Source organism: Gadus macrocephalus, chromosome 8, assembly GCF_031168955.1.
Source record: "Gadus macrocephalus chromosome 8, ASM3116895v1".
NCBI lineage: Eukaryota > Metazoa > Chordata > Actinopteri > Gadiformes > Gadidae > Gadus > Gadus macrocephalus.
Genome location: NC_082389.1, coordinates 3,871,449 through 3,885,190, shown reverse-complemented (window position 1 = coordinate 3,885,190; position 13,742 = coordinate 3,871,449). Strand labels below are relative to the sequence as shown.

Genomic DNA, 13,742 nt, shown 5'->3' with positions numbered 1-13,742 from the left:
CCCAGAGCCTTTATCTTTTCTGGCTGGATCTCATCAATCACTGGGGCTTTGCCACTGCAGAGATGTTTGACTACCTCAGTGACCTCCACCAGGGAAATTGACGACGAAACACCACTTGTTCGGATTCAGGAGTTCCTCAAAGTGTTCCTTCCAACGTCCGACGACCTCCTCAGTTGAGGAGGTCGTCGGACCATCCTTACTGTACACAGCTTGGATGGTTCCCTGTTTCCCCCTCCTGAGGTGCCGGATCGTCTTCCAGAAACTCTTTGGTGCCGACCGAAAGTCCTTCTCCATAGCTTCTCCGAACTTCTCCCACACCCGCTGCTTAGCGTCCGACACGGCAGCAGCTGCAGTCCTTCGAGCCTGTCGGTACCCTGCAACCGAGTCAGGAGTCCTCCAGGATATCATTTCCCGGTAGGCCTCCTTCTTCAATTGGACAGCTTCCCTGACCACCGGTGTCCACCACGGTGTCCGAGTGTTACCGCCCCTTGAAGAGCCTAACGCCCCGTGCCCACTACCTCTGTCAGTTGACTGATCCCCATTGACTTTGAATGGGGACGGACGCGCAATGCATTGTGGATCCGTCCGTTCCATTGGAGCCTTCGGCTCCGTCAGAAAGTTGAAAAATTGTCAACTTTTTCGGCAGCGACGGATCCGTCATCCAATCAGATCGCGAATGCAAATTTAAGCACTGTGACGCGACTCGGGCTCTGACGATACTGGAAAGCGGGAAAGCGGGTCATCTTGCCTCGCAACAAGCAGGAAGAAGCGGGAAGAACCCGGCGAAGCGATTTGATTGGCTGACGGATGCATCTGCAAAGACTACTCCCCCATCAGTCAGCCACGCCTTCCCACGTCCGTTGACTGACGGTGCAGTGGGCATGTAGCGTAAGACCCTGAGGCCACAGCTAGCCGCCGCAGCTCAGCAATGGAGGCTTTGAACACCGCCCACTCCGGCTCAATGCCCCCAACCTCCACAGGAATGCCAGAAAAACGCTGGAGGTGTGAGTTGAAGATACCTAGGATGGGGGCCTCCTCCAGACGTTCCCAATTCACCCGCACTACTCGTTTGGGCTTACCAGGTCTATCCGGAAATTTCCCCCATTCCCTGATCCATCTCACCACCAGATGGTGGTCGGTTGACAGTTCTCTTAACCCGAGCATCCAAAACATGCGTCCTCAGATCAGATGACACGATCACAAAATCGATCATCGATCTTTGGCCTAGGGTACTCTGGTACCAGGTACACTTATGAGCATAGGCGTAGATTACGGGGGAGACGGGGGGGACCTGTCCCCCCCACTATTTAAAATAAGAATTTTGAATTTAGATAGGCCTATCTATAATAAACCATTGGAACACACAAGACCGGAACCCATAGCAACGCCAGTAAACAAACCCCGAGAAGCCCAATCCCTATGAGAGCTCCCCGCGCTACTGCCATCCGGAGGCGCACAGAGCATTTGGCTGTGATATTATGTATACAATTATTTTATATTATATACTATTATATATAGAGCTCCGAGAGTCGGAGACGGCAACAATCACTTTCTCCTCCATGCTGCAGTTCACCCCGGACTGCACTGCACTGAGTTTGACGGTTGAACGCTGATTGGCTGTTACGTTACACATGTCACTCAGTGGCCACGCTGTTGAACGCTGATTGGCTGTCATCACGCGAATTCGTGTCAAAGTTGAAACATTTCAACTCGAGCGAATTTGTTGTACCACAAATCCTTGTAAACGCGCTCGCCTGTGCACGGCGAAAGTGTGGCGCGACAAATTGAAACAAATCCAAAAAATTTGCCCGATACGCATCTATACGTTCACTTTATATGGGATCTTGTCGCCCCATTGCGTTTGGTGTGAACGCACTGGAGAAGTTTCAAGACAGACAACAAAATTTTCATTTTTATTTAGAAAATAGCCGGTCCTTTTGCTTCCTGTAAAAAGCATGTTTGTGACACTGGATAACGATATGGATACATCATCTAGCCTGCATGTGGAGGGCCACATAAGGTAAGAAATTGGTTTACGTAAACTTTGCTGCTGGTTCTGTTTGCTCGTGATGACCTGGCCAAAGGTTACCCACGGTCCTAAGCGATTGTGATTTGATTCTGGTTGGTGCTTCAGCTAGCATTCATTGTATATATAGATTGCAGCTAGTAGCAGCTACACACGGTGCGATTGCTATGCCAATGTGGTTAAAGTTGTTTTGTCTGATTGAGATACAGTATGTGACGACTTGGAGCCTGGAAGGCCTATCCTGACATAAATATGTTCTTCCATAACCTCTGTGATTATCCTAAACTGTAGGGGATTTTATTTGCGGGCAATTTGCGTATGATGTTAAGTCTAAGATGTGAAGTCTACATTGGTCCTTCACAAGTGTTTACTGGTGGTCAGGATTTGGCAGATGCAATTCTACTCTTTTATTTTTTTTAATGCAGCATAACATATGCTACCAGCAGCCCTTACTCGTCTTCAAATGGCTGATGCTCAGTACCTCGTTTCATTTCGTACCCCCTTTACAGTCTGGCATTGTTTGTCTGGTAAACTTTGTTGATGTCAAGATAAGTGTTAAATTGCCAACACTCTTTGTCCTGTGTGTATTAGTATTACATATCCCGAGCCAATACCGTGTTTCTAACGCCGTTTTGCAAAACAAGCCAAACACAAACAGATTTTCAATACCTGACAATACACTGTAGAGCATATTGTAATGCAGCGTTGAATGGATGAATAGCTTACACAAGGGTACCCAGCACTTTTCAAACCACACTCAAGCTTATGGTTATTGTCCCCACCACTTCTAAAAACAAACTGACGCCCTTGCTTATAAGCACCCTTATGTTCGAACATGGTGTTCGTTATGGATAATCCAGAAGTCCAATAACAAACAACCGCTCGGGGTTAGATCAGGGAGGCCGTTCCTCCCCACCACGCCTCTCCAGGTGTCTCCATCATTGCCCACGTGGGCAAGAACTCCCAGCAGAACTACGGAGTCCCCTACTGGAGCCCCATACAGGACTCCATTCAGGGTCTCCAAGAAGACAGAGTACTCTGAACTGCTGTTTGGTGCATACGCACAAACAACAGTCTGTTCAGAGTTTTCCCCCCTACAACCCTTAGGCGTAGGGAGGCGACCCTCTCGTCTACCGGGGTAAACTCCAACACCGCGGCGCTCAGCCGGGGATTTATGAGTATCCCAACACCCGCCCGGCGCCTCACGCCCCCGGCCACTCCGGAGAAGAATAGAGTCCAACCCCTAACCAGGAGTACAGTACCAGAGCTGAGACTGTGCGTGGAGATAAGCCCCACCAGATCTAACTGATAGCGCTCCACCTCACTCACAAGCTCCGGTTTCTTTCCCCACAGCGAGGTGACGTTCCACGTCCCCAGAGCCAGCTTCTGCCGCCCGGGTCTGGTCCGTCGAGACCCCTGACCCCTGACAGCCCGACCGGGCTCCGTGGCAAACCCGGCCACAAGGCGCTCGCCATCGAGCACTCCGTATGGGCCTGGCTCAAGATGGGGGCCCTGCGCTTCCTCCGGGCCGGGTCACATTTCCTCTTCCTCCATTATTCATTGAGGTTTTTGAACCAGTCTTAGTCTGGCCCCTCACCTGAGACCACTCTGCTTGAAGACTAACTTGAAGACTGATTCTTGGTTAAAGAGTTCTTGGAAAACCAACTCAGGGTTTTGTTATTACTTCTTTTTGTGATAATAAGTATTTACCTTTCAAACTTACGACTTCTCTAACTCTCTTATTTTGTTAAAGTGTGAAAGTAAAGTGTTTATCTACGACAACAGCGAACAGATTGATGCAGGAATCCAACCTGATGCGGAGGCTGCTGTTTTTCCCAACACAACCCACTTTCGCCTTATTCCTAGCTGCTACGATACATCAAAAAAGTTGTAAGGTAGGAAATGATAAAACTAACTTTTGGCTACCTTTCATATTTCTTGGCAGAAATTTCACCTAAAAAAGTGCACCTAAAGATAAGTTATAAAATACACACTTTGCGCACTTGACGAAAACACGGTTGTTACCGTGGTGTACACAAATTACAGTTAGAAATGTACACGTGAAATGTAACATAGCTAAAACTTAACTGCGTACCACTGCGAAATGTCCTGTTCCGCTCTTGGTTGCTACAGTTGCTTGCTCTGATCGTTCGGCCTGATTTTTTGTTTCAGTATCAAACTCGGGTTTGGACCAGTGGGGTGTTCCACAAAGCCGGTTTTATCACATAACCGGGTAAGTTAACCCAGGGTTTGCTGTAACCCTAGGTTTTCCGTTCCAAAAGGATCACGGTATGTTAGTTGCTATAGCAACATATGCTCTGAATCAAACCTGGTCGGACCAGGTTTTGCGCAGGTTAAGTTTGAAACATAACCCGGTTTTGGGTATTTCAACCGGCGTTCACCGCAGATTTCATGGGTTCACAATGGCATGCCCTTTTGAAGAGAGAACTGCTGATATCAGAGCGCAAATTATACGTGCAATCCACCGGGAGCGATTGATAAGACCACGGCTCGACATCTTGGCATATTGGATGACTTTTTGCTGGAGTGGAGAGATATAGATTCTCGCGCAAATCTTTAATATATTTAAATAGCCTTACATAGCCAACACTACCAATCGAGGACCTGGCCTCAGTTCACTCCAGACTATTTGCGTAGCCCTCCGTTTTTTTCAAATGGTAGTTTTTTATAGGCTATAATGCTGGAGATGCTGAGCACATCACAGTCGTTTCAGATGACCCATCCAAGATTTGTATCGGCCTTCTATCATACAAAAGCAATATTGTCTGAGTACTATGCCGAGAGGCATTTACAACATGAAGTATAAAATAGTCCTAACGGACTTGCATCCACTGGAGAATGTTCGATCGTAGCCGGCGGCTTCATTACCAGCACTAATCCATCTTGATCTGTGAAGTTGATGAATTGTCACTTTTAGGTTTTCTACCCAGTAACCAAAAAAATAAACATTTGGAATAGTATGCGCTGTGGCAAGCACACGGTTTGCATGTGTTACTTCGAAGGCAAAAAAAATCGAAAATACAAGAAAACACAAAAACCAACATTCAACCAGTGTGGGGTATGGCCCATGACTCTCTGAGGTGGAGGTACCTCCAGGTACCCCCTCCATGCCAGGGCGCCCTGAATTTATGTTTATTAACAGCTCCTCCACCGGGGTCAAGACAATTTGAGGGCCAGATCCAGTCTGCCGACTGTCGGCCTTTTCACGATTGGCTTTAAAAAATGGCTTATTTAAATTTATACCAATACGATGGTGGGAAAAGCTTACCAGTTTGTATGTTTTTTATACTTCATTTTTATACTTGATCCTCTGACCGCTTGGAAGCAATCGGAGTACATATTAAGAAAGCTGTGGAACCGAAAACTCTGGGTTGGTCGGCACAGGGTCAATCAACCTAGAGTTCAGCGTTAACTCAGTGTTTGTTAAACCTCCGTTCGTGGAACACCCCTCAGGTAGGCCTACGGCTGAATCTAAGCTATTGATAACCGCGATGTTTATAACTTGTTAGGGGAATGCTGACAGATGCGCAAAGTGATTGCCAAATCACAACAAATTGTGAAGGCCAACAGTGTGGGCTGCCTGACCAATAACAACAAATACTGGAAAGGGGGGCCTTAAAGCGACAGGATTAAAAATTGATCGCTTTTGAATAAGGTTGAAGCGGTTTTGCGGAAATTAAGCGTCAACATTTTAAAGTGTATTTTGTTTGTGTAGTAGTAGCCCAACATGAAATTAATAACTCCAAAAAAGCATTATATGTAGGCTTTAATTTTGCATATACATTCGTTACAAATTCTGTACAAGATAATAATGACAAATGAATACAACTTTAAATGTTTTTAAAGCTTGAATGCATCAATAACGTAAAAGGCAGGTGAAAACCATTCTTAAAGGCTAGTAAAAATCAACACATTTGGCCACTTTGATTGATTTCTAGGCATTTTCTTTTTTGTCATTCACAAAACAACGTCGTAAGGAACATCTTTAATTCATAATTGTTCAAGTGAACCCCACACAAACAGTGTTTTAGCAATGGAGAAATTGTACGATCTGTTGCCATATAACTGAAGGGATGTGAGTGGTGCTCTCATCCTTGAACATAATGTAAATGTGTTTGTTTCTACAAAGTTTAACACACAACCCATCTCTGACTGTGGTCACCCCCTGCTGGTGGTTTCATGTCGTTAAAACTCACCAGTGGAAGAGAAAGGACAGCCTGATAAGGCTAACTTTAAACTAATATTTGAGAATATACAATGTTCACCGATAATTGTAATCATCTTTAACTCTTTAAATTAACAAGCATCATCATGATAACACTTTTGTAAATATTGATTCAATAGCTTCTGTTATTTTTTCATATTCAACATATTCAGATTCACATTTTAACCAACATGTATTATTTTGTAGCAGTATCATTACTCTGTTCTCATTAACAGCATTCTTGTTATCACATATAAGATCAAGCATTAATATATAAAGCACAGGTAGAGCACAAACCACTGGACTATCCTGCCCCCACATCTAGATCTTACATCCTTTGGCAAGCTTCTCTTTTAATTCCCACATCTTTCTCATTCCCTGGAGCTTTGTGATGCGCTCCTGGAAGCCAGTCTGGCCCTCTGACTTCTCTCCCTCTATCAGCAGGTCAATGTATTCAAGTGTTGACAGTGGATTGGGCTTCAGAGCGATCTCCTTCAGGGTGTTGAGACACTGAACTGAGTCCTCCATGAGTATCAACACATCCTCCTCTAGGATGGTGTGCTCCTTCTTCATCTGTCGGATGATGTCATTAACCGATTTGATATCTTTTTCTGCGTTCTGATACTTGTCTTTCAGATCTTGATAGGTTCGTTTCTCGGTAACCTGGTTGTAAACCCATTTGTACTTCTGGTTGAAATGCACATTCCAAGGGCACTTGTTCTTGCATTGTTTGCAGTTGCCGTCTGGTCCAATGGCAGCACACTTCCTCTTGTTAGCATCGTTTGGTATGGCGCAGGGAAAGTGGCAAGTCGTTTGACATTGCTGACAGTTAGTGATGTAATTTCCTGTGTTGGAAATGTCAAACTGAACAGGTTTCTTGATGCTGATCTCATACTGAAAGTTTGCATTGACTGTGATCACCGCCTCGTGTTTTTGGAGAATTTGAGATTCTTGTTTAATCTCCTCAAGTTTATCTAAACCCAATTTCACCTTAATCTGGAGATTCTCAATGCAAGTCTCCAGCTGAGCTCTCTGTCTGAGCACCTCCTGGGTTAAGGTCAAGCTCTTGGTCTCAATGACATTCAGAGCAGAAAAGAATTTTTTCATGCTGTTGGTTCCCATGGCCCAAAACCTTTTATCAAATTCCCCCACGACACCTCCATCATCATCATCATCATCATCATCATCATCATCATCATTGTCGGCCTCACCTTTCGCATCGGGTACCTTGTTGTCAGCAAACAAGGCAGAGTTATTGAATTTGAAGTGAATTGGTAAACCATCTTTCCTTTTAGGACATGGGACCCCAGACTCGTTGATTGCATCGAGAATCTGACAGTGTTGGCCATCTGAAAATGTCACCAAAATCCGGATGTTATCTGCCACATCTTTCCCAAATATGGAGAGCACCGAGTCAAAGACATATTTCTGTGTGGGCGTTAGCCGAGCGAGCGACGCTTGGGCCACGAAGCAGATGGCATCAATATCGCTGACACCAAGTTTAGCTGAGAAAAGCGTTTCTAGCTGACTTATAATCTTCTTGTCTCTCTCTATGCCTCTTGTGTCTCCGAAACCCGGCGTGTCCACAATAGTCAGGGAGTAGTCGATCTGGAAGCCCTCTCGGTGGTTGAGCTTGTACACGCTGACTTCAGAGGTCTGGCTGTGAGCCTGAGACTTGGCCGTGTCTTCGTCTACCAACTTGAATCTAAAGGTATCGTCCCATGTGACCCCCAGGATGTAGTTGATCATCCCGTTGACCAGGGTGGACTTCCCCGCCCCAGTGGCTCCTAGAACCATGATGGTGCGGTTCCGTTTACTATTTGAGTCTTTTCCAAATATGAAGCGCATGCATTCCTCTACATTCATTGGATGGGGTTTCAGAGGAAGATTGTAAACTTCCAGGATACCTGGATGTCCTTCAATCTTACTGCCTTCTTTCTTAACAGCTTCTGCTAGCCGCTCAGGGGACTCTTGACCACTTGGGTTCATCATTTCTGTAATGATAAAGAAATTAGGATTATATTGCGTATTTTTAAATGTAACACAATTTCTTAGCTTAAATTCAAAAGGTTTTAGTTGCTTCCTGAGGAGTTGAAAAGATAGCAAGACGAACCCTGACAGCCAACAATCAGTTTCCTGTCTGAAACCAGGTTCCCTTGGTGTTGATTTGGAGAGAGATTCTCGTAGAAATATCCCTGGTGCGATCTGCAAATGAGACACAAAATGTCAGAAAAACATCCTCATTTTCCATGTGTGTGTGTGTGTGTGTGTGTGGGGGGGGGTTGGTGTTTACATGTATATGTAGTGTGTGTATGTGTATAGCTCTGAGGGCATAAGGGTCTATCACCCTTCTCTCGAGCACCTAGGCAAAGATCTGCGTCTCTACGCCGTACACGCTCCTCCTGCCGGTTGATGACCAACCTGAGAAGACGGGCAGGCCCCCAAGATCTCAGCAATGCGTTGCCCTTCTCTACAGGGGTTCAAAGTAAGTAAACACTGATTGATCGAGCGGAGAACATGCATAATGGTTTAGGTTTAGTTTCCGACAGACATGAGGACACGATTGACGCACCCGGCAAATCAAAACACTTTTCAAACGCTTTTCATGTATTACTTTTCGAGAATATGTTTTGAGAATTGAGTGGGAGAATTTAGACGTCAGTGGTCTACACAAAGGCTATACCATATGATTCTTCAAACTTTTAAAAATATAATTTATTTAGAAGGAGTTGTTCATAAAATGTCAATAAGGTGGCTGCATTCGTGCATGAGGAACCAGCAGGCAATTGGCAGATGAAAAGATATAGATGGCTTGCAGGAGATCCAGCGATGACGCAATTTCTATGAACCGTAGATTAGATAAGACAACTTATTTTCGGTTCTGCTTTTCGGTTCTGCTTCTGTTTCAAAAAATGTGTTCCTAAACGCATGATTGTTTCAGTTCCAGGACCTGGCCATCCTTCTGTGCCTGTGCGGTTTAGCCCTTTACCAGATTTGAAGATCAATAATGAGTATAGCGATCAGATGTGGCGTCACTAGGCTGTTTCATTCGGGGCTAAAGCCCCGGATCTAATTTGATTAGCCCCAAATCTTTTTTGTTAAAAAAAGAAAAAAATATATATTATACTTTTTTATTTTGCTGCATGCAGAGCCGGTGCCATATCCGCACGTGCTCCCATTTGTTACTGCTCAAGATTTTAAGCCATAAATTGATGAATTTCTATTGAAGAAAATATGTCAGTTTTCTGTGGGCTATAAATAGGCCCATCTATGAGGCTAAATAGCATGCCAATATTGATGACTGATTGTGTCAAGTGTCTAAGGATGAATGCGAACAGGATTTGTTTCAAACTTTTGCCTTAAGTTACAATTTAGCTAACTAGCTAGCTGCCCACCCTTTTCAATTCCAATGGTGGCTGTCATTTCATTACCAATGCTAAGTGTCATAAATAGTTAACACTGGTGCTGAGTCATGATTCCTAAAAAAGAAATACCCAAAACATGTGATATGTTTTCAATTTGCAGAATGTTTTGAAAAATCCAGGATGCCTGAGAGCCTTACTGCATTATATTCCATAATATTTTTTTTTTTTCTGAATGTTGTCTTTTCCTTCACAGAAAAAAAAACTATATTTCCACTATAAAATGATGCAGAAAAGGCACAGATGGATGAATAAAAATCCACCAGAATGCAGGAAATTAAGTGTTTGATGCTCAAAATTTTCTGGGGGAGCACCCCCATACCCCCGACCTATAATTTGTCCCCCAAAATGTTTAAATGAAACCTGGCCTATATGACCCTGTACGCAGGTTGTATACAATATATTCATAGATATGTTGTTTTTACTTTTTGGATTCAAAAGAAGGCATGTCAGTAAACTCCATGTCGGCCCTTAGTGTGATTATCATTTCATCATAGAGTGGCCCTTTGTGAAAATGAGTTTAACACCCCTGATATAGGTAAGGTAAGGTCTGTCTCACTTGTATTCATTTTACTCTGAAATAACTTGAATGGAACCTTCGATGTCTGGGAATAAGCAGCAGTCAGTTAGCTATTCAAAGCTATAATTACCTGCCTATTTTGTTTATCTCAGTAAAGGATTCTGAAAAAAAAATGTGCATGCGCAATAAAGTATACAACAAAATTTGCTGCGCGCACTGTCCTATTCCCTCTTGGGCTAAGCCCCGGATGTTTCAGAAACCTAGAAACGCCCCTGAGTCTGGGTTGAGCCATCATTGACCACATGCGATCAAGTTCTCAATCGCAGATTTCTAAGTAAAAGCCAGCCTACAGCTCTATTAACAAGCCAGCGCTCGGATGAAAGACACTTAATTTACCTCAGCGGCAAAGGGTAAGATGTCAGCGGAGGAATTTGAGAAGTAACCGCTACTGTGGTGAAAGGTCTGCATCCCTTCTACGAGGTTAATGCCCCAACATTAAGGCAAGCAAAGGGTTGAAGAGCCAGTAAACCCACTAGTTCAGCTGAAATTCGACACTGTCATTTAAAAAAACATGTATTGGGTTGAAAGCTTTAGGAAAGAGGGGCGTGTTTTATCGCCATGGTTACGACCCATGCCAACTTTGTGATACTTTTTGAGTACCATCGTTGGTTATGAGGGTAATAATGACATTTTATTTGATAGGTTCGAAATCCTAATCATGACCTATGCCTTTAATGGATGTTTTCAGTTTTTATTGATAAGCCTGTCTCTATTTGTTTAACTGCAACCGAACCCCCTGCAAGAGTTAAAATATGTCTCCAATGGAGATGAGGATGCCGAAAATATGCGAAAATATGCGACAGCAGAGACCCATGAATATCCAGGAACAGGCAGAGAAGGAGATGTATATGTGTGACGTTATGACACCAACCCTTACATCTGATGACCCTGCTGCCTAGTGGTGGGACCAGAGAATGACCTATCCCTTACTGTCAAACATGGCCTTTTCTTATAAGTGTACAGGCCTCCTCCACACCTAGAGAAAAGGTTTTCTCTACTGCAGGAAACACACGTTTTGTGTTTAATACCTGTTAGTCTACAGTATTCTGTTGTTCAGAGACTGAATTCTTTCCTTGAATGAGGTGCTAAAAATGTATGAGAAAAGTCTGAACATAATATAATATGGTTGAATTATAGGTTATTTGGTCCTGAAACGTAAATATATGCTGGTTGATGAAAAAAGTTGGAATGATAAGGAATATTTGGATATTTCATAGCATACAAAAATACAAATACTTCTAGTGGTACAACTTTAATTTAGCCAAAATTGTATTAAAGTACACTTGAATAGTACTTTATTCTTAGTTTTAAGTTGTTCTTTGGTTCACCTGAAATGCATATACTTATGGTGCGTTCAGATCTCTAGGATTTATGGGGAAAACACTTTTGCAACGTCAGAAAGTTCCTTTCGGCGAATGGGGCCAGATTTTGATAACTTGCCCAGTTGGTGACGTATTGTTAACTAGTGTTCCGCCATATTCCGCATGAACATGGTGGAACATGAGTTTTACTCAATATAAAAGAATCAACCATCATATCACATACTTTACTATTGATTGATATTGTAACCGTCTGTTGGCATCGACTTTGCTCAGTTTTAAACGCTGTGTATTGGTAATCCAGCTCTAGATAAGGGCAACACAGGTGAAAAATATTATACTTCACTAATTTCGTCGCATTCAAGTATACCAAAATGTACTAAGCTATACCTTAAATACTACTACATAAGTACTACTTACACCAGTGCAAAGTATGATTTCTAGAATTCGAAACACACTTGCAGTACAATTGCATTACATCACCAGGGCGTTTGAAATATACTTAAAAGGTATTACAGTTCAATTGATAGTAGTATATAAGTCTATTTTGAACACACTATCAGGGCTCTCAAGTTTTTAAGTTCAGAGTTCAGAGTGAGATTATGTCAGCGGCGGCGGGGGTGGGGGTTTTGTTGTGGTGGGGACTGGAGTTTGGGGGACCTGATTTTTGGGTGGAGGGGGTATAATAACATGTGACTGCATACAAATGTCTCCACAGACATGGTGACTAATGTATGATAATGAGCATTATTGACCCTTAACACCAATATGCAAAAACCACACTGCCTCAAAAGGCTATTGGCCTTTGCAACACCAGCAAAGGAATATACTTTTCTGTAAACTTTCAAAAGTTGAAAATGTGCGAAAACATAATTATATATTTATGTGGCATTCAGTCCAATGCGTAAAATATATCTCTGGCATTCAGTAGGCCAATGCTGTGGTAAAGTTTGCAGAGAATAATGAAGAAAGAAAGAAAGAAAGAAAGAAAGAAAGAAAGAAAGAAAGAAAGAAAGAAAGAAAGAAAGAAAGAAAGAAAGAAAGAAAGAAAGAAAGAAAGAAAGAAACTTAAGAAAAACAATAGTTGAGCGCTGCATGCTTTTTTAAATGATTTTGCGCGCAGCCAATCACCGCATCATTCTTCGATTTAATGCGCCGTGATTGGCCCATTACCTCAGCAGCTACAACCCATACAGTCTGTGTTAAGGGTTCATTCTGGTCCCAGGTTCCCGCAACACAATGACCACGCAGACGTGAACGTTTTTGGTTCTGCGTCGGGTTTTAGTAAGCGGACCAACCTAATAATAATAACATTATAATTTAAGTACATGGATTTGATGCTTGAATTGTGACAGAATTGTGACAGAAAGTATGGTCACTTTCTGACTATACTTTCTATAGTCAGCAAGTGAATAGATTTATTTGAAATATGACAGAGGTATGATAATAGTGTGTTCAAAATAGACTTCTATACTACTATCAATTGAACTGTAATGCCTTTTTATGGATATTTCAAACACACTTGTGATATAATGCAATTCTGCTGCAATTGTGTTTCGAATGCTAGAAATCAAACTTTTCACTGGTGTACCTTAGTAAACTTTAAGGTTGTCAAAAATGGTGACATTTTAGCATACTATTTACATTTGGAGTATACTGACGTATAGCTATAGTAGTATTTAAGGTATAGCTTAGTACATTTTGGTAAACTTGAATACAACAAAGTTAGTACAGAATACAGTTACATACATAAGCTGTAATTAAAAGTGTATTTAAGTGTATTTAAATCATCCTATCAAAAGTGTAGTTGAAGTATAATATTTTTTCACCTGGGTATATATATAATATCGGGTCACAACATTATTGTACTAGGTGTCAATATAACTGCAGAAAATGTCCTACCTTGGCTGCAACGTCTCTTGAGACCAGGAAGCATTGTGAGCTCTGTCTCTCTAACTCGCGTCTTAAAGCTGAGCTGGGAGGGAAACACCCATATTTTTTAAGTCACGCTATCTCCAGGAAACTCCCCCACACCCTGCCTGTAACCAAGACATTGACACCTCAACCTGGGCCTTAACTACCATATATGCAGGGAATGCAACTGCATTGGGGCCTGCAACAGTTGAGGGCCGGAATCCACGGTTTGAAAATCTGAGGAGAAAGTCTTAAA

The 13,742-nt window shown here is 42.8% G+C and overlaps 5 protein-coding genes across 8 annotated transcripts in view; 2 read left to right on the top strand and 3 right to left on the bottom strand.

Moving 5' to 3' along the window:
* Positions 1-13,742, bottom strand: part of slc39a6 (solute carrier family 39 member 6) — a 583,352-nt gene that overhangs the window by 148,833 nt on the left and 420,777 nt on the right. The gene's annotated exons all lie outside the window — the stretch shown is intronic.
* Positions 1-13,742, top strand: part of LOC132462545 (uncharacterized) — a 570,484-nt gene that overhangs the window by 158,058 nt on the left and 398,684 nt on the right. The window lies entirely within an intron of this gene.
* wdr33 (WD repeat domain 33) overlaps positions 1-13,742 on the bottom strand; it is a 373,687-nt gene that overhangs the window by 262,193 nt on the left and 97,752 nt on the right. The window lies entirely within an intron of this gene.
* LOC132462549 (uncharacterized) overlaps positions 1-13,742 on the top strand; it is a 121,965-nt gene that overhangs the window by 57,771 nt on the left and 50,452 nt on the right. The window lies entirely within an intron of this gene.
* LOC132462553 (uncharacterized) lies at positions 5,796-13,602 on the bottom strand. 2 transcript variants are annotated; one of them, XM_060058129.1, is made up of 3 exons: positions 13,475-13,602; positions 8,365-8,456; positions 5,796-8,245 (listed from the first exon to the last, which is right to left on the bottom strand). In XM_060058129.1, the coding sequence occupies exon 3, from the start codon at positions 8,241-8,243 to the stop codon at positions 6,573-6,575; it is 1,671 nt and encodes a 556-aa protein (XP_059914112.1). In that variant the 5' UTR covers positions 8,244-8,245; positions 8,365-8,456; positions 13,475-13,602; the 3' UTR covers positions 5,796-6,572. The 2 variants fall into 2 exon arrangements, with proteins under 2 accessions (XP_059914112.1, XP_059914113.1); XM_060058130.1 differs by lacking the exon at positions 13,475-13,602 and adding an exon at positions 12,746-13,403.